The sequence below is a fragment of the Synchiropus splendidus genome, chromosome 16 (genome assembly GCF_027744825.2).
Source record: "Synchiropus splendidus isolate RoL2022-P1 chromosome 16, RoL_Sspl_1.0, whole genome shotgun sequence".
In the NCBI taxonomy this organism is placed as follows: Eukaryota; Metazoa; Chordata; class Actinopteri; order Syngnathiformes; family Callionymidae; genus Synchiropus; species Synchiropus splendidus.
The window spans coordinates 20,105,297-20,128,029 of NC_071349.1; the positions used below are offsets into that span (position 1 = coordinate 20,105,297).

At 50.6% G+C, this 22,733-nt stretch overlaps 1 protein-coding gene across 2 annotated transcripts in view; it reads left to right on the top strand.

Moving 5' to 3' along the window:
- Positions 1 to 22,664, top strand: part of slc8a3 (solute carrier family 8 member 3) — a 63,476-nt gene extending 40,812 nt beyond the window's left edge. Inside the window, exons 1-6 of one of the 2 annotated variants that reach the window (XM_053844480.1) lie at positions 11,276 to 15,995; positions 16,066 to 16,185; positions 17,614 to 17,738; positions 17,999 to 18,098; positions 18,631 to 18,900; positions 19,991 to 22,664. In XM_053844480.1, the coding sequence (XP_053700455.1) occupies positions 15,899 to 15,995; positions 16,066 to 16,185; positions 17,614 to 17,738; positions 17,999 to 18,098; positions 18,631 to 18,900; positions 19,991 to 20,367 (1,089 nt within the window). In that variant the 5' untranslated portion in view covers positions 11,276 to 15,898 and the 3' untranslated portion in view covers positions 20,368 to 22,664. Of the gene's footprint in view, positions 1 to 4,153; positions 4,261 to 11,275; positions 15,996 to 16,065; positions 16,186 to 17,613; positions 17,739 to 17,998; positions 18,099 to 18,630; positions 18,901 to 19,990 lie in introns of those variants that run through there. The other variant, XM_053844478.1, reaches the window with a different exon arrangement.
- The last annotated feature ends 69 nt before the right edge of the window (positions 22,665 to 22,733 follow it).

The window sequence follows — 22,733 nt, forward strand, 5'->3', positions numbered from 1 at the left end:
GTCCAACTGCCGATGATCACTTCACGCTACGCTCTTCTGACATGTCCAGTGCGTTTGCAGACCTGGAAGCGCAGCGATGTCTCTGTGTTTGACTTCGCTCTGCTGTAAGGATTTCTCTGGATTGTATCCGCGTCCTCAGTCCCACCTCACCTGAGCCTGACCTTCTTGCTGAGTCAGCGACTTGTGATCCTGACTGTCAAATGACATGCAGCTGCGTTCAGAAGTTTGATAGAGACTCATCGCTGGTGCAGTCACAGAGGAAGAAAGGAGGTGGATAGAAACTTCCTGGTGTCTCTCTGTCCCCACGTGAACGCCGGCACTCGGTCGAGCTGTCGTGCTTCATTCAAACAGCAGCTGACACCAGTGCATCTCCTGCCCGCCGCAACACGGCCGGCGAGTGGAGACTTCTGTGTAATTGCTCAACTTACTTAACGGCGGATGTTTTATTCATGCGGAGGCGGCAACAGGTCGGTCGTGGTTTGGTTTGAAGTGATTTATTCAGTCCCAAGGGTTGGTGTCTTCTGAGCGTCTCCATGTTGTCGCTGCAGCAGCAGCTTTAGTCTCCACCCTTGACATGACACAGCCAGTCATGATGGACTTTCCTTCCTTTCCTGTTGATGAGTGAGGCTGGACGGCAACACTTTCCATCTCTGAGGAGACTTCCTGTGTCGGAGAACTGGGAGCGATGTTCCCTCTGAGTGCACAGCTGATACGATCTCAGCACAGAAACATCTACGCGGCGCAACTAAGGTTCATCAGCCTCATCCATCCCTTTGAGAAAGGATCAATGTTCGTAAGAGTTGCTTCAAGAGAGAATTCAATGACTAGAGTTAGTTTACTTATTGTGTTGGAAGATATATATATAGTGAATATATTACATTATGATTCAGTTAAACAAATATGTAAAGCATCTATACAGCTCAAAGACAATTGAAAGCTTTTGTTTTTTTTAAATTTAAATTTCACACAGGTTCCATTCCTCAATGTGAATTATGCAAATTGTAAATATTGACATTTTTCATATTTTTTAAACGCTATCATAAACTACAACAGCAGTCACCACAGTGGACAACGACAGGTGGCTCCAGAGGTCCAGGTGAGAGAGGCTCAGAGAGTCGCTGTGTGTTTGCTCAGACACGTGGAACATTAGAGGAACATTGCTTTGGGGGCTGCTCACGTCCCCAGCTCAAAACAGCAAAACTGGACTGGATGAAACGTGGCTTATAAAATGGCTAAATGAGTTCTGTGGTAGCTGCTCGTGAGCTCATCAGTGCTGAGGGAACACATGCTCTGTTTCAGTCACTTCTTCTTTCAGTTAGTGACTTTAACGCTCCACTTCTCTTTTAGTGGTGAACTTGGATCACGTCATTTATTTCTCTTCTTTCAGAAGGTGTTTGCAAACTTTGGAGGAGTCACGGTGACTTGAGACGTGATGGTTGAATCGTGTCTCCAGCGCCGCTGAGGTGGGAAAGCAGTCCAGGGCCCTCTCACGCAGCGGAAGCGTGAAACCACCTTGACTTTTCCCTCACAGTCAACTTGTCCTACGGCTCCAGCATCTTTAGCTGGCGGCAGCGAAAAGGCAATAATCCCACTTTAATGAGCCCGTCCCAGCGCTGGGTAACAGAAAACACAGCTTTTTAATTACAGCCTTGATTTCCCATGAGGCCCTGGGGCCGTTTCCCTGCCGTGTCCACTTCCTGCTCGTCCTGACCTGATCCAGTTTGGAATTTTACAAAAGGCTTTTCAAACTTTCCTCAGTGCGTCGCCGTGTGTTTACTCAGATGAATGTTTCATGAAGCCTCCATCATGGATTTCTGGCTCTGGTCTCCCCTCGGGCCGAGGTTGGGGGGTGTTTTCGACTTGACTTTTTAGGAACAGATGAAAATGTTCCACATGTTGCAGTGGAGTGGAAGCTCACGCTTGACTCCCTGATGCGAGAGAGCGGCGTCCCTCATGGCTGCGCCCTCATCCTCGTCCCTCCAGCTTCAGCCAGGGCCAAAACCCTCTCCTCTATCATTGTGTGGTGACCGGGTGCACGGTTGGGGAGCGGAACGAACCACGGCACAATGTTCCCACAATGATTTTGCATCTCTCAGTCACGTTGAGGGCTGTTTCGCTCCTTAAATCCTAAATTCCTGCACGACTCCTCATCAGAGGCTTCGCTAATGACTTCTAATGGAGGTAGAATCAATTAACTCCAAGCTTTTTTTTTTAAGCTGTTCATTTGCTCTGAGATGTTTGTTGCTGCTATTGATCATTTTTTCTGTCTTTAATGGAAGAATTCCCAAACATCGTAGTCACCAACGACGTCGGCTGCTCTCAGACCTACAGACCATAGTTCTGACCTTAGTTCTACACACCACCTCTGCTACTGGAGCTTTTGGCTCGCTGACGTGTGACACCACAGAAAGTCAACAAAGGGAACATTGTTTTGAAATAATCAAGTCTCCTGGACATCTCTCCACACTTCATCTTCCCACTTGGTTTCAAGTCAGCTCCGGAGCTCCCTGGGTTTGAAGGCATCATTTCAAGTGGTGGACGGCCAGTGAGGAGGACTGGGACACACCACACTGACACAGTTCCAGTCAGGAGCGATCGTCTCCCCACACACAAAGATTTTCAGCTGTAAATATTTATTCATGAGCGTCAGGCGTTTTCAAAGCTGAGAGAGGAATCCACTCTCAACACACTCCAGACATAAGGATTCTCTTCTAGGATAATCTTATAAAACAATCCAGCCTTCACCATCCCAAATCATCATTGTTCGCTTTAATGTGGCAGGGCCGTCGCTCCTGGAGACAAGCAGGAAGAGGAGCGACAAAATAAAAGCAAAACAAAAGTGGTTCATGAAGGTTCTGCTAGTCCTCATGTTGGAGTGAGAGCAGGATGATGATAGGATCAGAGGGACAGCACATGTGCTCAGGTGTTTAGGAGACCAAGTCAGAGAGGCTGGATGGAGATGGTTTGGACATGTACAGAGGAGAGAGAGAGAGAGCCAGTACAGTGGTAGATGAAGATGTTGAGATGTTGGAACTGGCAGGCAGAAGGTGGAGAGGAAGGCCACAGAGGAGATTGATGGAGGTGGTGAAGGAGGACATGAGGTTTGGAGGTTTGAGAGAAGAGGAAGCAGAGGACAGGGGGAGATGGAGGAGGATGATCCGCTGTGGCGACCCCTGAAGGGAGAAGCCCAGAGAGACAGAAGAGGAAGAGATTGGGTGTCAAACTTTGGCTCATTTTTGTTGGTGGTAATGAAGATAATGATAGTAATGATTAGATAGAGGCGCTGGTAGATGAAGGTGATTGGCCACTTGTCTGTCTTCATTCTCACTGGGTTCTGATGGTGTAATTCGAGAGGAACTTGCTTCATCTGTGGTCCTCGTGGAGGCAAATCAACCTGCTGTGGCAGGACACCGGGAGGAGGCGTGGTTCGAGCTGGATGCGTGAGGCGCTAACAGGCTCTCTGTCGGTGCAGGATTTGCAATTACATCCACTCGGACTGAAGAGTGGGATTAAGCAAGGCAGCAGCAGGAATAAGAGCCCAGCCCAGTGGTGACTGAGAGGCGGGTGTCACGGTGGCGTCTGCAGCGGAGTCAGAGCTCCCCCTGAGATGCTGGTCAGCTGCTCTGCCTGTCTCATCGCAAGCTTCAGCTGGACACACGTTTCGCGGGGAGCGGTCCGGCCCACTGTCCGGACCGCTGTGCAGCGCAACTATGGCCGTGTACAGGGGCCGTGTGGCGAGGTCACATGAGGCAAATTGAATCCAACGGTCCCTCGGTGGAGTCCTGCTGTGCCTCGTCAATAACTCTTACAAGGATCAGTTAAGGCGATGGCGTTGCCGTATTGAGCTGTTTTCCTCTCGTCTGTGTAAAACTCTGCACCTCTTTGTTCTCCCACCTTTTCATGCTCGGTGGGTGAAACGCTGCTGTTTTCAAGGTGGTTGTCATGACAGCCGTGGCAGCCAATCAGCTGGCAGCTGGGTCCAGGCACTGATTGATGACCTTTTGGCAGCACGCTGACCTTTCACCTTCTGAGCTTTCTGGCCCGCTGGTTTTTAATCCCACTGACAGTGTACTTCCTGTGTCCTGCTGTCGCATATTAAACTCATCTTCCCTTCTCTCTCTTTCCTTTTCTCTCTTTCCTATTATTCTCGCAGCAAAGTCATTCACGTGAAAGTGATTGACGATGAGGAGTATGAGAAAAACAAGAACTTCTACCTGGAGCTGGCTGAGCCTCGCATGGTAGACATGAGTCTGCAGAAAGGTGAAGCTTTTTCTTCTTCTTCTTCTTCTTCTGCCTCTCCTCGTCTTTCTTCCCGCCTCCGTGTCCTTTGACACTCCACCTGCTGTGGCTCTGCTGGAACTGCTGCCCATTACTGCTGCCTTCCTTTCACCCCACTGTTTTGATCTGTGCACCATCTCAGCTGCTCACGAGTCCCGCCATGTTTAGCCCTGTTTGAATGTCTCGCTAATGAGTAGCGCTCCAAACATGCTGGCGGGTAACAGACGACCTCTGCTGCACAAACTGATACTGATAACAACACAATCACACCTCTTTTGCAAGCCAACATTTACAACACTGCCTGGCCTTATAGGACAGCATGTGCTTCCCATGCTCCTCTGTGATCGTCTCTACTACTCCAGTGCTTACAGTACGACTGCAGGCGCCTAGCACAGCTACGTTTCCTGCACCATCCGCCTGCAACACTTCATCCACAACAGAGCTCACCACTGGATCTACCTGTCAGTAGTAAGCATTATCCATGCTGATGTTGCCACGGCAACCATCAAAACAAACTTCACCACCTCTTGGACCACATCCACAACTCAGATACCACAGTTATAGCTGCTGTTACTCATGAAATTGCGTCATCACAGTAACCAGCTCCACTACTGTCATTAGAGGCACAGACTAGTGATGGGCAGATGAGGCTTCATGAAACAGCGTCCTCATCTTCAGAGCTCAGTAGGTGGCGCTCTTGCTTTAAGGATAATGTGAGGTTTCATTGAAAAACGCTTGTTCAAATCCAAACATTGCAGAGCTGAGAGCGCCATCTAGTGGGCTCTGATGTTGACAGTACACTGTTTCATGAAGCCTCGTACAGTACAGTACTGCCACTGTGACGGCTCCTTCTACTGCAACTACTGCTATCAACTCTCTATTTGTTATGCAACCGCGACATCTAATACAGTACAGCTGATGTTGCAACTGCTCAAGATAACCAATCCTGCCGCCGTTGTATACTGTTGCAACTAGGGCTGTCAATAAATGTCAAATTTGAATCTGGTTTCATCGAACAACAGAGTTGGCTCACTGGCTCACCATCCCACTTCTAACGCCACTATGATGGAACTAACCTCACCTGCAAACTGAACTCAATCACAAGCAGCTTGTCTTAAGTGAAGTTTGTCTTAACTATATGAAGTGAAGTTTGTCTTAACTATATGCAAGGAATTTGTTTCCAGCTCACAAGAATACACAGTGACTGTGCCACTACTACTACTACACAGTATCTTATATTGAAGCCGGATCAAATGCTCGTGCCGTCTAGACGCTGGCGTCGCTGAGAAGGCCTGGCTTGCCTAAGCTACACTCCCCAAAACTGCGATGTATGTGAGTGATTTCAATGTGAAGCCAGAGGTAGAGGCCCGATTGATGACCCGTCATGCTACAGTATATGAGCAGGAGATGCCATATGTGTTGGGGCGACGGCGTTAGAGTTTCACGCCAAATATTTCATGCGACATTTGACGCATCAGACGCTGATGCAGCTGAGAAATCTGAACTTCCCAACGGCAACGTATGCTGAGAGAGAAGGTTCATCACCAAAACAAAGAAGCCAAGTGGAATTTGGAATTCACCTTGGACACAGAGATTGCGGCGTCCTCTTTTTCGCTTTATTATACTTCCACAAATCTACAGTTCCGATCCGCCATGTTGACGTTGTACTAACCTTAGACCCACCACAGCTTCGGTTGGTGCAGGCCTGCGACTGCTTGGGCGCGAGTAGCTTGACTGAACAGGAGTTCAGTCAAGCTACTCAACGTGATCACTCCTCACTCTTCATATGTAATGTGGCCATGATGCTTTTCCCCCTTATTAAAGCCCCAGTGCGAGAACACATTGATGAATATTCCATGAGACTCTTTGTTTGTTTACTCCGGCAGCAGTCGATACTTTGATACCTCCAAAGATATTTTCTTCTTTTTGTTTCCTTCATCTTTATCTGTAGTTGATGATCGGGCCAGGGACACACATAATTGTCTGATCCAGCTTCCTCTGATCTCATTTATCTTTTATATTTAAATGAGCTGGTTGGAGGCGGTGTGTGTGTGTTCTATTAAAGGCTGTCTTTTATTTATGCAGTGAAAATAACTCTCTCTTTAGCAACAGTGGCCTGTCCTCAGTGCCGGCCTGGTGAGGGCAGTGTGAAACTGGAGCACCAGAGCGTTTGTTCTCAAATCAGCTGGGAGAGTCACCAAGCCTCTTGTCTTTTCCTGGCGTTGTCTGTTGAATGACTTAAAGTCAATTGGCCTGCTGTATTTACTTTTATGTGTTTATTTTGGACATGTTTAGTTTTTATTAAATATAATATAATATAATGAGACTAATATTGCTGATTTGCGGCTCAAAGTCTGAGCATTTGAGGGTCAGTGGTGCCTTGAAAGACACGTCTGTGCCACAGGAGTGTAAACTTTGTTGTCAAACAGGGGTTAGGATTTATCAATGACTTACTATGGAAATGATTTGTGTGACTGACTTTCCTAATAGGATTGCTGAAGACCTGTGAGCCTTCTCTGCTTGCATGTTTTTGCAGCTGTAGCTGTGAGTGGGTGGGTGGCCCACACTACAGTATGAGCCGTGACAAATGTTCCGGCGTGTGTGAGTGGAGGTCCACGTTCCATTCCGTCGCCGGAGCTTCTGTCCCCGCGCTCGCACTTTCATGACGTCCAAATGAGTCATGTTGTGAGGGGGCGGGCGGCGCCGCCAAAATAGCTGCTCTTCAGAGATTACTGAAAAGGCACTCCAACAAAATGGGAATGATGTCGACTCCGTGTCTATTTCTGATGAGGGTTATTTTGCTAAATCAGTCGCGTCAACAGACGAAGCAGTGATGATGCAAGCACTTTCCAAGCCGCTCCTTCAGACTGAAGGAATAGGTTGAAATGACATTCATTTTCGCTCATTGATTTGTGTTAGAAAGGTAAAGAATGATGGGCTCCCGTGCTCATCTGTGGCGTGTTGCTGCTGTGTCACACACGCGACATGCCGAAGTGATAAGTGATACTCGTTGACCAGGTTATGACTGACCACTTTGACTCGTGTGACAGCAGCTGGACTCAAAACATTGAGCTTCATCACACACAGTTTTCCACTCTCTGAGGATCAATGGAGTGGCGGCGTCAGAGAGAATTCATTTTTGACCCGCTGACTTCTGGCTCTTGACAATATTTGCACACACACGCACACACGCACACGCACACGCCTTCCTCCCTGGAGGAGCTCAACGGCTCCCACATGAGGTGTTTTGTCGATGCTGATCTCTGCGCGGTGGAACATGCTCTCTCGCGGCTCCGGCTCCTCAGAGAGCCCACGTCCTCTTGCAGGACTCAGGTAGTCCATCCTGAGCCTGAAGGAAACTCTAAATGGCTGCTATTGAATCACTTAGCCGCCTAATTGGGCCCAGACACAGCCAGGCTTTCTCTTATCAGCAGACGCCGCAGATGGTGCCGGTGATCTCTCAGTGGAGCTGTCAGGTCAGAGTGAAGCTGCTGATGGTTTTAGGAGGCGAGTGCTTAGGCTCCAGAAGTGAACAGCAACTGGGTGTGTTTGAGTGGATTGATTAAGCAGCTGCTTGACAAGAGTGTGAGGGGGATCTGACTCTGCAGCTCCACGTGATTCACATTTTATTGTCTCCTCTGGTCCGTTCCTTGTCACACCTTGAACATGGTCTATGGAGTACTTACTACTTTGGAGTTATTTTGTGAGCAGTCAGGTAAAAGCAACCTCTGTTTTGTGGAGGTACGGGTCCAGATCGGGGGGTCGGTGTTTAGAGGTCAGCGCTGGATAGCACAGCCGCTGTAACGTCATGGAGCGGCAATAAGTGAAGTGAAGTGTAAGGAAGTTCATGATGTCATGATGAATAAAGGTGCCCGGCGAGGACCCGTCAGCCGTGAGCAGAGAACTGTTATTGGCTTTGACGTGGAGTGGATGGTGGAGGTAGCTAATGCGGGTGGTGCTGGAGTGAGAGGAAGCAGCTGTCGCTCCCATTAATTCACCTCACGTTGTTTTGCAGCATTTGCATTAAATAAACTCTGGTCTCATTTGGCCGGATTCTTTGCTGAACTGCGTGTTTCCTGTCGCTGAGCTCAGCCCGGGTGAATTCACTTTCTGAAATCCTTCATGTCTGAGAGTTTAGAAAGCTCCGGTGGAGAATGTGTGGTCGCGTCCATGCACTTAAGAGTCACCGCGTCCACGTCAGTGAGCAAGTCCTGAAGAGTCTCCTCAGCACGCTGAAGTTTCAACCCTTTATTCAGACAATGCTGAAGCAAAGAAAACCTCTGCTTGGACCTGGCTCACCGGGATTCATGGGTGTTGCAGAGAAAGACTCACCCAAGGGATGTACTCAATCTTGCTCAAAGATCTGAGATGTTCCTCACCCAGAGTGGAGATATTCCACACAGGAGGACCCTCACCCCTCCAGCTGTCCGACCCGCCTTCATCTTCGTTTCCCATCATCCTTCACCCAGCTTCATTGTCCTCACATCACACCTTCATCTTCTTCATCTCCAACACTCTTGGTCCAACTCTGTCCCTGGCTTTACCGCCAACTTGTCCCTCTGATCTCCTCCTCCCTCCGTGTCTTCTGTTTGTCCTGCACCATTCCCATTTTTAATCTGTGAAATCATCCTCCTTGTTGTCAGTTGAACGCTGGCTGGCTTTTATTCCTGGATTATTTTCCAACTCTCTTCAAACGCTGAAGACGCAATTAACACTGAAATCCAAGGAGGATTAGTCTCATTTGTCAAGAGCCGTCTGAAATTCGACTGGCGTGAGACTGATGCCGTTCCCAAAGCAAGCAGTTGTGCAGTCGCGAGACTTGTCAGGCGAGCTGTTGGATACACTGATAATACACTGATGCCAAGATGGCTGCCCCCGTTTCAATATAAGACCCCAAATCCAGAGCGTCCCAGCTGCCCGTGGTCATCTGTGGGAAACCCTTACATCACTTTAAAGACACTGGACGCAGTAGGCTTGCACGGCCATCCCACTTCTGACACCACCTGTTGCACATCGTGCAACATGGGGACCTTAGAAAACAGTATTCAGGTAGAGACAACAAAGAGCCACCTCGCTCACGTGGGAGACACTGGACTTCACCTTGTGAGGAGAATGTAGCGTCCAGAGTGACACCCAAGCTGGCCTCCTTGATGGGGTGAGAACGTGTTGCTGCGTGCAGTGTGGAGGAAGCTGCGCCAAAGGCTCGGCTCAAACGTCTCAGACCACTGTGACCCTGGACCAGCAGCTAGCTGCTCACACAGGTGCCTCCTGGAATGCAGAGTTGGGCGTTAGACCCACAATCGCACCAGCTCATTAACAGTGCGCTCCTGTCGCCAAAAGGTCACCAAACACAGCAGGAAGAGAGCGTCCGGCTGCATTGTTCCTCTCCTCAGTCCTGGACCCGGCACGGGGGGGTCCGCTGCTCACCTGGCCGCCGCTCCCCTCGGCCCCCCGTCACAGAGACCTTACACTGGCACGGATGAATGCATTCAATTCCAATGGAACCTCGGCGCTGTTCATGCATTCACACTGGCCGACTTCATTAGAGCTTCGCTCTCTTCTGGGGTCGCGGCGAAGACAGTCGGTGTCGGGCTGTGACGCGAGAATGAAGCTGATGGAGAGTTAATGCACCTTCTCCCCTGCCAGGCTGATTAGATAAAGTGGTTAGACGCAAGGAAATCTACATTTCACCACAAAAGTTACTGTATTAAGTGCCAAGAGAAGCTTTTCTTTCACAAGGTGTCACTCAGTTTCTATGAACCTGTTGCTTCCGAGCTGGACTAATGCTGACTGGTGAGGTCCACATTCTCATGTCAAGTCCACCTAAACCTAAAAGATCCACATGCTACAAACGTGTCAGGCTGTGAGGCTTCACCTGAGCAGCTGCTCACCTGACTCAGTACAGCGGTTAAAGTGAATGAAAATGAATAAATAAATGAATCACAGGTGAAACACAAACCAGACCTTTATAGCTCTGACTTTTTCGTCTTATTTCCTGTATAAACCATCCTCTCAACAGAAACTTGACCAAGACAGCAGCCAGTTCAGCGGCTCATTTGGTGAAGAGCCGCATGAAACTGGAGAAAGAGAATGTGGCTTGGGAGCTGGCGGTTGAGCTGTCCTAGAATGAGACCAGCGGCAGGTTCCACTGGAGTGTGCAGAACCTGTCGTCAGCACCGACGGAGCCTGGGACGTCCTGCACAAGTCGTTTACTGAAGTCGAACGATACACTAATGCCAGATCTGTTGTGGTGCTGTTCCGTCCCAGTCCACAGCAGCAGGATGTTATTTGTCTCTTTGCTAACGTTTGATCGTATCACCACGCAATTATATGGTAATCCAGCAACGGCGTGTTATTGCGAGCAGCTCTGCGAGAAGGCTCCCATTTAATTATCTGCGCTTGTGATTATGACTTTGCTTATTGTCTTTGTGCGCCATTGTTCAGCCAACTTTGCACGGCAGCAGACGCCAAGGTCGCCGCTCACTTCCTCGTGGCTGTTCGTGGTGATGTGGGACTGTGGTCCACCAGCCGTGAGGTTTTCTGCCGCTCCGCTCGTCGTGCCACAAGGACAAAACAGTTTTTATGACTGTTTGGGCTGGACTCCGGACCGGCAGCACCGGGCAGCCATGTTGTTATTGAATTATCCCACGCTGCTTTTAAACAAACATGTTTGGGGATTTCAGTCTGATGTGATTTGACAGCCTCGGTTGAGGTCAGAGGAGCGTCCTGCCAGTGTTGACGTCACCCACATGAGCATCGCCGCGCTCGCTCGCTCGCAGGTTGTTGTCTGGTAACCGTTGCCATGGATGCCTCACTCCGTCAGCGGCTCGAGGTGCAGCGGGTTTAAATTGAAGTGTGGAATTTTCAGCCGCAGAAGGAGGCAGATGAGAGTGACAGGAATAGTTTGAGCGTGAAAAGTGGGGAGAGAAATTGAAATGGAGGGAGATGATGAGGCTGAGGGGGTGGGGGGAGGAGAAGGGGGAGTCGCTCCGAACGCCCCTGCCATCTGTGATGAAGCGCTGGAGGATCAGTAATTGTTCCTCAGAGGGTGGGGAGGGTCTGCTCAGCTCCTCGCACCGCTACCTGCGAGGAGACTGGAGCGCTGTGACATCGCGACCTCGGCCCACAGAAAGGTCACGTAAAACACTGAACTTTTTAAACTCAGGTGATGCATGTGAGGATCAGCAGCAAGACTGTGGCTCCAGCTCAGGTGCCGACCCCAGGACGTCCTCACCCGCTATCAGTCCCAAGGCCCTTCCTTCTATCCTATTATCCTATTCCCATCATGTTGCAGCTGTTTTAGCCCTCCAGGTGTGAGGTGCTAGCAGGCAGCTTAGCATCGATACTCGCTAACTCTCTGTGTCCTGTAAGTCGACACATGATTCCAGAGATCCCTCTCGCAGTCTTTGCTGCGACATCATGGCTCGCATTCAGTTGAATTTTGCCCCAACGTCTGTGCAAGGCTAGCTATGCTAGCTGCGCCGTAGCTTAGCTTGTCTTCAATGTCGTTGATTTGACATCGTACCATGGTGCTGTTTTACATATAGATAAAGTATTGTTTGCACCGGGGTCGTTCAAGTTTCAGTGGCGATATATTTTGCAAGTTGAATTGATTTGAGAGGGAGACGAGTCGTGGGTCTGGGGGAGAAGTCGACCTGCGATATGCATCGCCGTGCCTCCTTTATTTTACTGAGATGTTGAAGCCTCAAGCAGCTCCAACGTCGATAAGACACAAGTCCAATCTCGATCGTGCTGTGTGAACGTTTCTTCGAAGCTTCTCTTCGTCTCGCCGAACACAAGCGCTGACGTTGAGCGGCTCACAAGAGGCTTCCCGTCGAGGTTTATTCACAGACAAATGCAAAACAGATTCAGCTACTAATCTGATCCTGCTCTCGGGATTTAAAAGGTCAATCTTCTGATGTATTTACATAATACTTTATTTGTGAGGCGCATGAATGGAGAATCCATTACGCTGTCTGCTGTTACTGCCTGGATCCTGTCAACAAGTCCGTGGCAGCAGCTGCTCTAAAGGCTTCCAGATTTAGGAACAAAATTCCTCAAATCCACATGATAAAATATTCATCCACATGCTGACTCATACCCCGAGGGGGAGACATGAAAGATTTCATCTGCACCAACCCTCCCAACTCCTTCAGTGGATCATATTATTAATATCTGTTGTGGGTGTCGACTCATCCGGAAGCTTCCTCCAGGCCTGGAGATGGTGGGAGCTTTGGAGCCGGCGTCTTCCTGACCCAGCCCAGCCACTCAGAGGTCAGGGCTTCATGCCGGGCGCCGTGTCCAAGGCTGACGGCTTCACTGTGAGCTGCTCTCGCAGCGTTGTCTAGACAGTTACAGTTACATTTGTGTCCGTTCAGTAGTCCATCGTCTTTCTCCTCATCTGGCAAATCAGAGGAGAATTGTGCTGTGTCCCAGATGGACGCAATCCAAGATGGCTCCCCTGAACCAAGCAAGACGTTTTGAACCAGTGAAACACGCCAGAAGAACCAAACAAACTTGCATAACGCTGGTGACGTCCACCACTGTGGAGCCATTCCCCGCTCCTACTTCCCACTTCCGAGCTCACGCTTGTCGTAGCATGATGCTAAGCTAAAGAGAAGGGTCCAGCTGTCCGTGCGCGCGCACGCGAGGAGAGCGCCATCGAGGGGGTTTCCGTCACGTTTACTGTCCAAGCACCATTTCCCTTCTGAAGCTCTTTTTGCTTTTTGTTTAGCAAGCACCAGTAACTGGATGGCGGTGTTCCATCTTGAACTGCCTGTTCATTTCAGTAATATGAATGAACACACGAATCCAGAAGGAAGATTATTTCATGACAGATGCAGAAGGTGTATTTTGAGTCACAGCATGGAGATAAGAAGGTTGAAGTTGGGAGGTGTGTGGCAGAGCCGTGGCCCCTGTGTGAGAGCGTGTGAGGCCCCGGCACATGACTTTGTCAGTGAGGTGGAAACTGCCTGCTGCTCTGATACGGCCACAGAATAAACAGGTTGTTAGCGAGTCGCTCCAGACGAAAGACAAAAGAGGGGCGAGTACAAGTGCAGCGCTGTGGAGTTCCCTCCTGCTTCCCAGGCAGTGGATGCAGAAAACATCCACTGACAACTGCATTCCAGAGCGGTCTGTTTGTTGGCCCTCCATTGATTCAACATGAAGTAAACAGAAAACAAAGCCAGCGACTCGCCGGCCACGAAACCAAGTGGTGTTTCTTAGCAACAGGCAAGAGTCTCTCTTGTTCTTCATTCGTCTGAACGAGTGGTGTCAAGCTAAATAACTCACATTGTCATGTGAAATGACGCTTTTATTTCATCATGAAATGTCGAGCTCTGGCTGCAGAGCTGATGCATGACTGACATCACTGGAGGCCGTCATTCGTCAGCACGGCTCTTAACAACTCGTTCATATTGTCATCTCAGTTGCCACGCTCATACAAAGTCATACCGTCATAGATCAGGGTTACATGAAGGACTTTCAGGTTTGTGCTTTCAAGTTGCTAATGAAGTGTCAAGTTTGTAGCGCGTCCATAAGCCGGTGCACGTTTACGTTTCAAGTTCATATTGTGGCTTTATTGCGCTGTAAATTACATTCCAAAAGAAGATGATCCACCCGTCACTTTTTAACACTGTGGTCTTAGTGTTTCAACCTTTTGCCATCATGCACCTCATGAAGTTCCAAAGGAGCCAGGCCTTCTCTCCTCCAACTCATTTGTGTGCACCTAACAGGTTTGAATCAAGTTCATTCTCAGATGCAGCTCTTTGTCTTAGTCAGAAATAGAAGCTGTTGTTGTGACGCCGTCTACCGTCGCCTCATAACCATAACACTTCATCTTCCTCCTCCTCGACGTTCCTCCTCTCGGCCAATAAATCATCTGATCCGCCAAACCTCTCCGCTGTCATCGCTCACTTCTCACTGCCTTTCTCTCATCCTACACTCCATGCTAGGCCCATCCCTCCATCCTCTTCCTCCTGCTGCTGTGGCTTCATCCAAACATTCCACATATTCCCTCCCTGTGAGTGGGAAGGCCGGAACGAGTCCAGTGGTGATAGTGTGTAAATGAGCCGCGTGTGTTGACGCCGCTGTGAGTCAGAGGACGAGTCACTGCTGGGTAGCTGAGAACACACACGTGCAAATATAGACACACACTTCTCCTCTGCCACTGCACTTACGCTCTGCTTCATCTTCTCTGTCGCATGTGTGTGTGAGAGCAGATTTACCAACACAACTCCGCGATCCATGATCGTTGAGGTTTGCTGTGACGTGTTTGGAGCAGGGGACTCAGACTGGAAATCAGGAATTGGATATTTAATTGTGCAGAAAAGCAAGAGTCGGCTTCTAGTGCTGTGGTGCAGATCCCAGACGAGTGGCTGGTGAGGGTCCAGGAGTCCAGTGGTGAGGCTGGCTGTGCAGTTCAAGTGCAGGAGGTGGAGGCAGGCTGAAGTTCTGAGGCAGAGGTTAAAATAACTCAGACTTGGGTATCGGCAGGCAGTGGCAAGCAAATCCTGAGTAAATCCGGTTATGGGCCGAAGCTTGCAGCCCTGGAAGCCCCTGAACGTCACATGACCTCCGTCCGTGAGTGGAGTCCCACGGCTCCGTATCAGCTGGTCCTTCTCAGTGGGACGTCCCCGCAGCCGTGCACTCACCTCACTAGGTGACGAAGCTCGCGGCCACGGCACTGATGATGAAGATGATGATGAAGAACTGGGGACTGTGTTTTGGGCTTGACAAACTTCCTCTTGACTCAAACGCAGTCATGCGACGCCGCTGGCTCCAGTGGTGTCAGATGTCTCTCCAGTGACTCTGATCCTTTTAAAGAGTGTGAAAACATGGAGCTTCTTTCATCACGTGTGGAGGGATCATGACGACGGCGTCCAAAGCCTTGGTTGAGTCTGAGGAGGCTTCTCCTCCTCACTCATCCACTCACAGCGCCTCACATGCCAAGTGTCTTGCACTCTGGAGGAGTTTCCCCGCCATCAACGTCATTTAGTTCTGCTTTACTTCGGCTTCTGGCGAGCGCAAGAGTGAGTCAGCGATTCTGTCCCGACCACACGCTTCAAACGGCTCATGTTGGAGGTGAGGTCCCCTCGTGCGGGGATCTCAGGGTCTTGTTCACGAGTGAGGTGAGGAAAGGACGTTGAGAGAGATCCGTGCCGTCTCCTCTCTCAGCGGTGGTGAGGACAGAGCGGAGCTGAAGCCCATCTCAGGAGGTAACAGGAGCACACAGGAGGAACCTTCTTGAGCTTGAGGTTGCAACATTGAAGCGTCCTGAAGCCGAGCGTGCGAACGGTCGACAACATCTCAGCTGCGGCTCTTGAGAATAATGAACCCAGCGGATGCTATTTTGGGATTTCCTGCGTGTTGCGACCTCCCTGAGACACGCGCTACACGCTCACTCTGGAACCCTCTCCCAGGGTTGGGAGGCTCCCTGCTGGCAGGACGTGCAGGCTCACGCAGCTTTGTGTTGTTTAAGATTCCACCCCCAACTGGATGTGTCGGCTCCGATCCCATCACCGGTAAGAACCTCAACAGATTGGCCTCGGTTTCACAGGGAGGCTCGTGACTTCTGCGCCTTGTGGTCAGAGGCTGCAGTGAGTCGGCACCAACCTGTGGCATGTTGCGTGTCGTCACCCCGTCTTCTCAGTCACCAATGCTCTCATCCATCCTCATCCTCCTCTCCTCTCTTCCCTCAGCCATGTTGCTGTCTGACGGTGAGTCATGTGACTGCATGATACAAATGCTAACTCGTTGTTGAGCAGCTGATGAGACTTGGAGTGTTAGGACATGAATCACCTGCATGTGGACGAGCGGCAGACGCGGTGATGGATGGAGCGATCGGCTCACTGATCAGAAGATGCATGAATCATGAGCTCATGAGTGATGTTCTCCGCTCTGCAGCAGGTACTAACACTGATGACCCTTGGATAAAAACCTGCAGAATTACAAATCTGACTCACCTGTTTCCTTGTCAAGTCGTGTGTGTGTGTGTTTGCTTGTTGTTGAGCTGTACTTGTGGGGACCAATAGGGAGGCACCCAGACCTCATCCAGACTGGAGAGCAGGCCGAGCCAGTGGGCATGAGGAGTCTCAGAGTGGTCCACACATGAGCCTCGGTGGGCGCCGGCTCACCCAGCACCAGACCGACTAACAACTGTCTTCATCTCGATCGGTGTTTGGGTCTCCTCCTGATCAGTTGGGAACATAAACCTGCCCTCGCTGTGGCCCCCTGGTGGTCAGTTTGAGACCCCTGCTAAATAGCCAAGAAAAAACAGTCACAAAAAGCCGGAATCCTTCTTTGATCACTGGCGTTTTCTCTGTCGGGCCTGAGTAGAAATGCAGAGTCCGCCAAGGTCGGAGACCGAGACAAGACCCAGTAAAAATGCAGGTGAGACCAAGTGGTCTCCAACCCGGGACCAACCTTGAGTGCTCCAGCACTAACCACAGGTTTAAGTCTCAATTTGAGGATGAAACTTCAAAATAACGGTGTCTCAGTCTGGTTCTGGTTCTGGCCATGCGTTTGGTCAGGTTCAGGGGGCGAGGCTGGGGAAAGGGTGATGGTCATGAGCGGTCCTCACAAGGATAGAAAGACGTGTGTGTGTCCAAGCATGAACACAGATGCAGGCTGTGTATATTGGCCACACATTGTTGGTCATGCGTGTGTGGCTTCATGTCCGTATGAGTGCGTGTAAATAACCAGTGTTTGCCGTGCAGGAGTGGTCTCGCCACTGTCCTCGCTCACAGTTGAGTGTGTTTAACGCGTCTTGTGGTGCACACGCATCATGTGTGACCGAGCGTGTGCTGCGGGTTTGAGTTGCGGTGGAGCAAGTGTCACGTGATCGATCCCTCCTGCTGCGGATGATGTGGCGCTGGTGCTTCGGTGCGGTCACACACACACACACCAGTGTGAGGTCAGGTGCGTGTTCAGCGCTGCTCAGGGCCTGTGTCGCAGGCTGCAGCGCTCTTATCACGGAGCCGCGGCTGTGCTCGCCAATGACGGGCTACATATTTACCGGCCAGCGAGGACCGGCGCGGCCCGTGGAGCAGGAGCCTTCTGCTTCCTCCTGAGATCGAGTTTGACACGGTGGTTCCGGGAGGAGGGGGAGGGTGGAGACAAGAGTTCACGCGCTGCTGAAGAGAGACTCGCACCTGGTCGTCACGGCTCCTCCCGACTTTAAAGAGCCACTGGATCCTAGTAAATAAAGGGAGTCTCACTGTCTCACTGACGGTGGCTGTGTGTGAGTGAGTGAGTGAGTGAGGAACTCCCTGGAAGGTCGTTGAGGACTCGCAATGGATGTGATGGACCAGCCACTCATCGTGTCTCTCTCCTCAGATGTTCCAGACCGGAAGTTGTCCACAGACGAGGAGGAGGCCAGGCGCGTCGCAGAGATGGGGAAGCCCGTGTTGGGCGAACACCCTAAAGTGGAGATCATCATTGAGGAGTCTTACGAGTTTAAGGTACAGAGTGCTCGTCTCGTCAACATCATCCACGAACTGACACCGCAAACCTCCGCACTAGTTTATTGTGCGTCATACGGAAGTGACCTGTCGCACCGTCACCGTTGCTCTGCTGCCATCCAGTGGCGAAGAGAGGGATTGCACACATGCCTTGCATCTCACTCGGAACGACGTTAAAGCGGCTACAGTCTCGTCATGAGATAGAAAACAAATCCACTGAGACCTTCGACAAGTGCTCGACTCTTCTCTTCCTTCATTAGAGCACAGTGGACAAGCTGATCAAGAAGACCAACCTGGCTCTGGTGGTGGGGACCAACTCCTGGAGAGAGCAGTTCCTGGAGGCCATCACTGTCAGCGCAGGTACGTGTCTCCGACGGCTGCTCCTGCTGCTGCTGCAGGGGCCCGTGGAGAGCCTGGTGCGTGGCTGTCTGGTGACGGCGAGTTCTCTTGCTCGGGATTCACTCAACAAAACGGGTCTGACCTCCTGGGCCTCGCACGCCAGGCAGGCGTGAATATTTCAGCGCGAGCGTCCATGAAAAGTTGTGATGCTCGGCAGTAATCTCTGGCACTTCAGCCAAGTCATCGCTGGCCTCAGCCGACCAATCAGATCCTCACATATCCAGAACTCTGGCGATAAAACGTGAATGGCGATGCTGGTCCAGCGAGCTGCAGTCCAGTGAGCAGCGACTGGAGTGGCTCACCTGCTGAGTTTGGTGGCTGCCGACTGAAGTGGCAGTGCTTTTTTCTAAGTGATGTTTTTTCTTCCCCTCCTCCTTTGTCGCCCCCTATCTCCTTCCCGATCCTGTATCTCGCCACCAACTCCTCTCATCTCTGCTGACTCTTTGTCTCCCTCCCTCTCGACTCTCTCCCGTCTACGACTCCCCACCTGAAGATGAGGACGAAGATGACGCCGGCGAGGAGCGGCTGCCGTCCTGTTTCGACTACGTCATGCACTTCCTCACCGTCTTCTGGAAGGTGCTGTTTGCTTGCGTTCCTCCCACCGACTACCTGAACGGCTGGGCCTGCTTCCTCATCTCCATTGTCATCATCGGCGTGCTCACCGCCATCATTGGAGACTTGGCCTCTCACTTCGGATGCACCATCGGCCTGAAGGACTCGGTCACTGCCGTGGTTTTCGTTGCTCTTGGCACGTCTGTCCCAGGTCAGTCCACACACACCTGCATTCCTGCACGCAGATATTTGATTGTCAAGAGGTCAAGTGCATGATGTGAGTGCAGCTGCCCAAATGGGGTCTGTAATAACAATAACTGTCAGAAGAAAAGTCTGAATATTCATCGATCTCATGGCGTCACTCTAACAGACACACGTCTTTTGTTTGGGATCCGACTCGTCTCCGTGGCAACAGATCTTGTAGCTTTGTTGACAGTGATGAGACCAAGGCCCGGTCCCATGTCTCACCCTCAGCTCGAGCACTTGGTTCTCAGTGCCCTCCACTGTGATGTCAGCAGTGACTCAGAACTGGGATGGCGCTTCATGACCTCACGCGTCACTCACGTCACGCCTCACTGGCTGCTGTGGTGTGTTTTCTTTCCTGTGTTGGAGGTGTTTTGGAAGTTCTAGCTACAGCTGCAACCTCTTGCATCTGCGCTGGTCATCTGACCTGGTTTGGTGAACCAACGCAGGAGAAGTGGGCAGAGCCGAAGCCGGGGATCCATCTGCTAGAGGTAGAGGCTAACGTTAGCCTGGATACTAAGAAGAAACAACAACACAACTCATTAAGGTTGTGTTGTTAATGTTGTGGCACACGGTCGACCCCTCAGGTCACTGACCTGTGACACCAGGAGAAAGTCAACAGACGCAAGAGTCGTCCTGGTTACCAAAGTCTCCCTGTTGTTTATCAGTCGGTCCTGCTCCCTGTTGTTTACACGTTGGTGTCCTGGGAATCTACCTGCACTTCATCTTCCCACGCGGGTTCAAGTCGCCTTCGGAGGGGATCATTCCGAGCAGGCCTTTGGCTTGGATTTTGATAGAGGGCGGAAACACAATTGAATGTAAAGCAGTGAGATGACACTACTACTAGTGGGGCATTATACAGGCACTAGTGATACACTTAGGGCGTCCTGCTGAGGAAACAGAGCGTCCGGTTTGAAGACGCCCTCTAGCTAAAAGCCTGATTCCAAGTGATGACGGCGAGTGTGGCCTCGGGACACGCTGCGCTCCCACGTGACTCTCTAGCCCCAGTGTTGGTGTGAGATTTGGGGCGGGGCCTAAACCTGACTCTTTTCCCACAGACACGTTTGCCAGCAAAGTGGCGGCGGTTCAGGACACGTACGCCGACGCTTCCATCGGGAACGTCACGGGCAGCAATGCGGTCAACGTCTTCCTGGGGATCGGCATGGCCTGGTCGGTGGCCGCCATCTACTGGCGCGTGCAGGGCAAGGCCTTCAGGGTGCAGGCCGGCTCGCTGGCCTTCTCCGTCACCCTCTTCACCATCTTCGCCTTCCTGGCCGTGTCGGTGCTGCTCTACAGGCGCAGGGCTCACATCGGCGGCGAGCTGGGCGGCCCGCGCGGACACAGACTGGCCACGTCCGCCTTCTTCTTCAGCCTGTGGTTCCTCTACATCCTCTTCTCCAGCCTGGAGGCCTACTGTCATATAGAAGGCTTCTGAAGTCCTCCTCACTGTGGAGACACTGTGGCTCTGGCGTGGAGCGCAGCAGGAGAGCCTCTCTGCTGCCCTCCATCAGGGCGAGGCCGGGGTGGGAGCCAGACCGTGCCAAGGGGCAGCTCTGCATTCCACTTGGAAGAGACTGCGTCTTATATACCCGCCGAGAGTTGTGTTAACCAGAAGTCTCTATTTTTCTCAATGTTTGATGGGAATGACTCTTTTCTAAAAAGTATTTTAGGGATAAAATACAAAAAAAAAAACCACACACAAATTTGAATCAAATCACTATTTTCTGATCGGTGTACAACAGGAGATGATATAGTCAATGGATTTATTTATGTCGCGTGAAAGCAGAATGGATTTTAGTGTTTAGTTTCTCCCTGGTTTCCTCAGAAGGAGGCAGCGGCGCTGACGGACCTGCTCCAGCTGCCTGGAACGCTGCTCCTCCACTCTCTCTATACCCAGTATGGTTCCATAGTTTCTGTATATTTTGGAAACGTGTCCCGGTGTGGTCACTCTGCTCCCTGCGAGGACGGCTCACACTGGATTCTTTGCTTTTCACCGCACCCTAAGAGCTCGTGCTTGATTTACTGGAGGCTCCGTGGCTTGGTCCGTGACCCGCCCGCTCTCTGTCCTGAAGGAAGTGCTGCTGCTCCAGAGATCAAGTCAGAGGTATTTTTCTACTCTTCCGTCCATGCACTTTGATGCGTAGACCTGTTTATGGAGACTTCTATACGCGACGTGCAGTTAGTGGATCAGAGTGCCTGCGGAGGACAGTCGACACTCTCACTCCCACTGAAGAGATTCTTTTTTAGTGGTTTCATACTAAACTCCAGCCAATCCTTCTCCACCTCAGACAGCAGCCCCACCTCTTGTGTCCTTTTTTTGTTTGGTTTTGACATGAGTCCGTCAACTACAGTCAAGGCTAATTCAGCATTGGCTGAATCACCTGCGGACAGCAGTGCCGAGCGTCTGCACCTGAGAATTCAGGACGGAACATTACTGACAAGCCACTAACAATTGTCCCTGAGCAAACAGCTCCATCACATCCATGCAGAGCTCCAGTTGTGTAGTTAGCGCTCAAATGTTGGCGATGGAATTTCACTCCTTTTTTATCACCTCATTTCTCTAAATATCCTCATGACGATTGGTCCCTTACTCTCCTGTCCATCCAGGTGGCTGCTCTTTGTCAGACAAACATACTTTCCTTCACATTTGAGGGCGTGCCATCAAAAAAGAACCTCTTCAGTGTGTGAGAGCCCAGAACAGCGTGTAGCTCCAGGTCGACCGGGACCTGATTTTGAATGCTGTTTCACACACGACTGGTGCTTCATTCTTAAAACCGCGTTTCTAGCTCGCCGGTCACAAAGGCTCAGAAGTTTCTGGAGGGCAACCAAAGAGGTCATGTATTCAGGTGGCAGTAAGTGGCAGTGGTGTAAATAGAAACCGACGCTTCTCTGGACCTGGCTGACGCCCGCCTCGCCCCCCTCACCCACGACGTCCACTGTTGCCGCTGCACTCGACACCTCACACACACTGTACATAACCTTCTGTGTATGTTTACAAAGACACAACACTGGTGTCCTGCACTGGTCACAGCCACATCCAGAGTCACTCGCAGCAGGTGTCAGTGGACGGGCACCAGAACTGGCCCGTCGTCGTCCTCATCGTGCCCCTGGTTACCGTCTCATGTTTGTTTTACTTTGACCTGCCGGGACGAGCTGAACTAGGCCGCTGTGTGTGTTGTGCTGTGCATGTTGCCGAGTTCTCTGCACTCACAGGTGATCAAGTCACAAATGAATCTCAAAGGTCTTAATGGAGTTGAAAACATCACTTCTCAATGGCACCAGTATTTTTTTTCTCTTGTTTTCTGCCAGTGATGATGATGAGGATGACGGTGAAGGCTTCACTGATGTGTTGTTTTACTTTTTATGTAACAGAAAAGGGGCACAGTTTAAATAGATACTTATGTTTCCCTGGCCTGCGATGAGATGTCATAATAAAAAAATACTTATTTCCAAAGTCCGTGATGTTTTTGAGGAGACATTTTTGGATCCTTTAATCTTGAATAAACAGATTCACGAGCAACTATAACGTTAAGAAGCGTTGTTTTTATTTGGGCCGTCGTCTTCTCACACAGTGAATATTAAATATTGCACTGTCAATAGTCGGTTCTCATTTTTAACTCGCAATTAGTGGCAAATGATCACTCATTTTGCAGCTGCTCTAAATGTTACCTAAAGGAAGATGTTCCCAACACAAGTATACACGCATATCTTCCTTTAAGTTACATTTATAACAGATAGGAAATGTGCGATTGAGCTTGCAAAACTGTATCGACTGACAGCCCTAATCATTTAAGACACTAA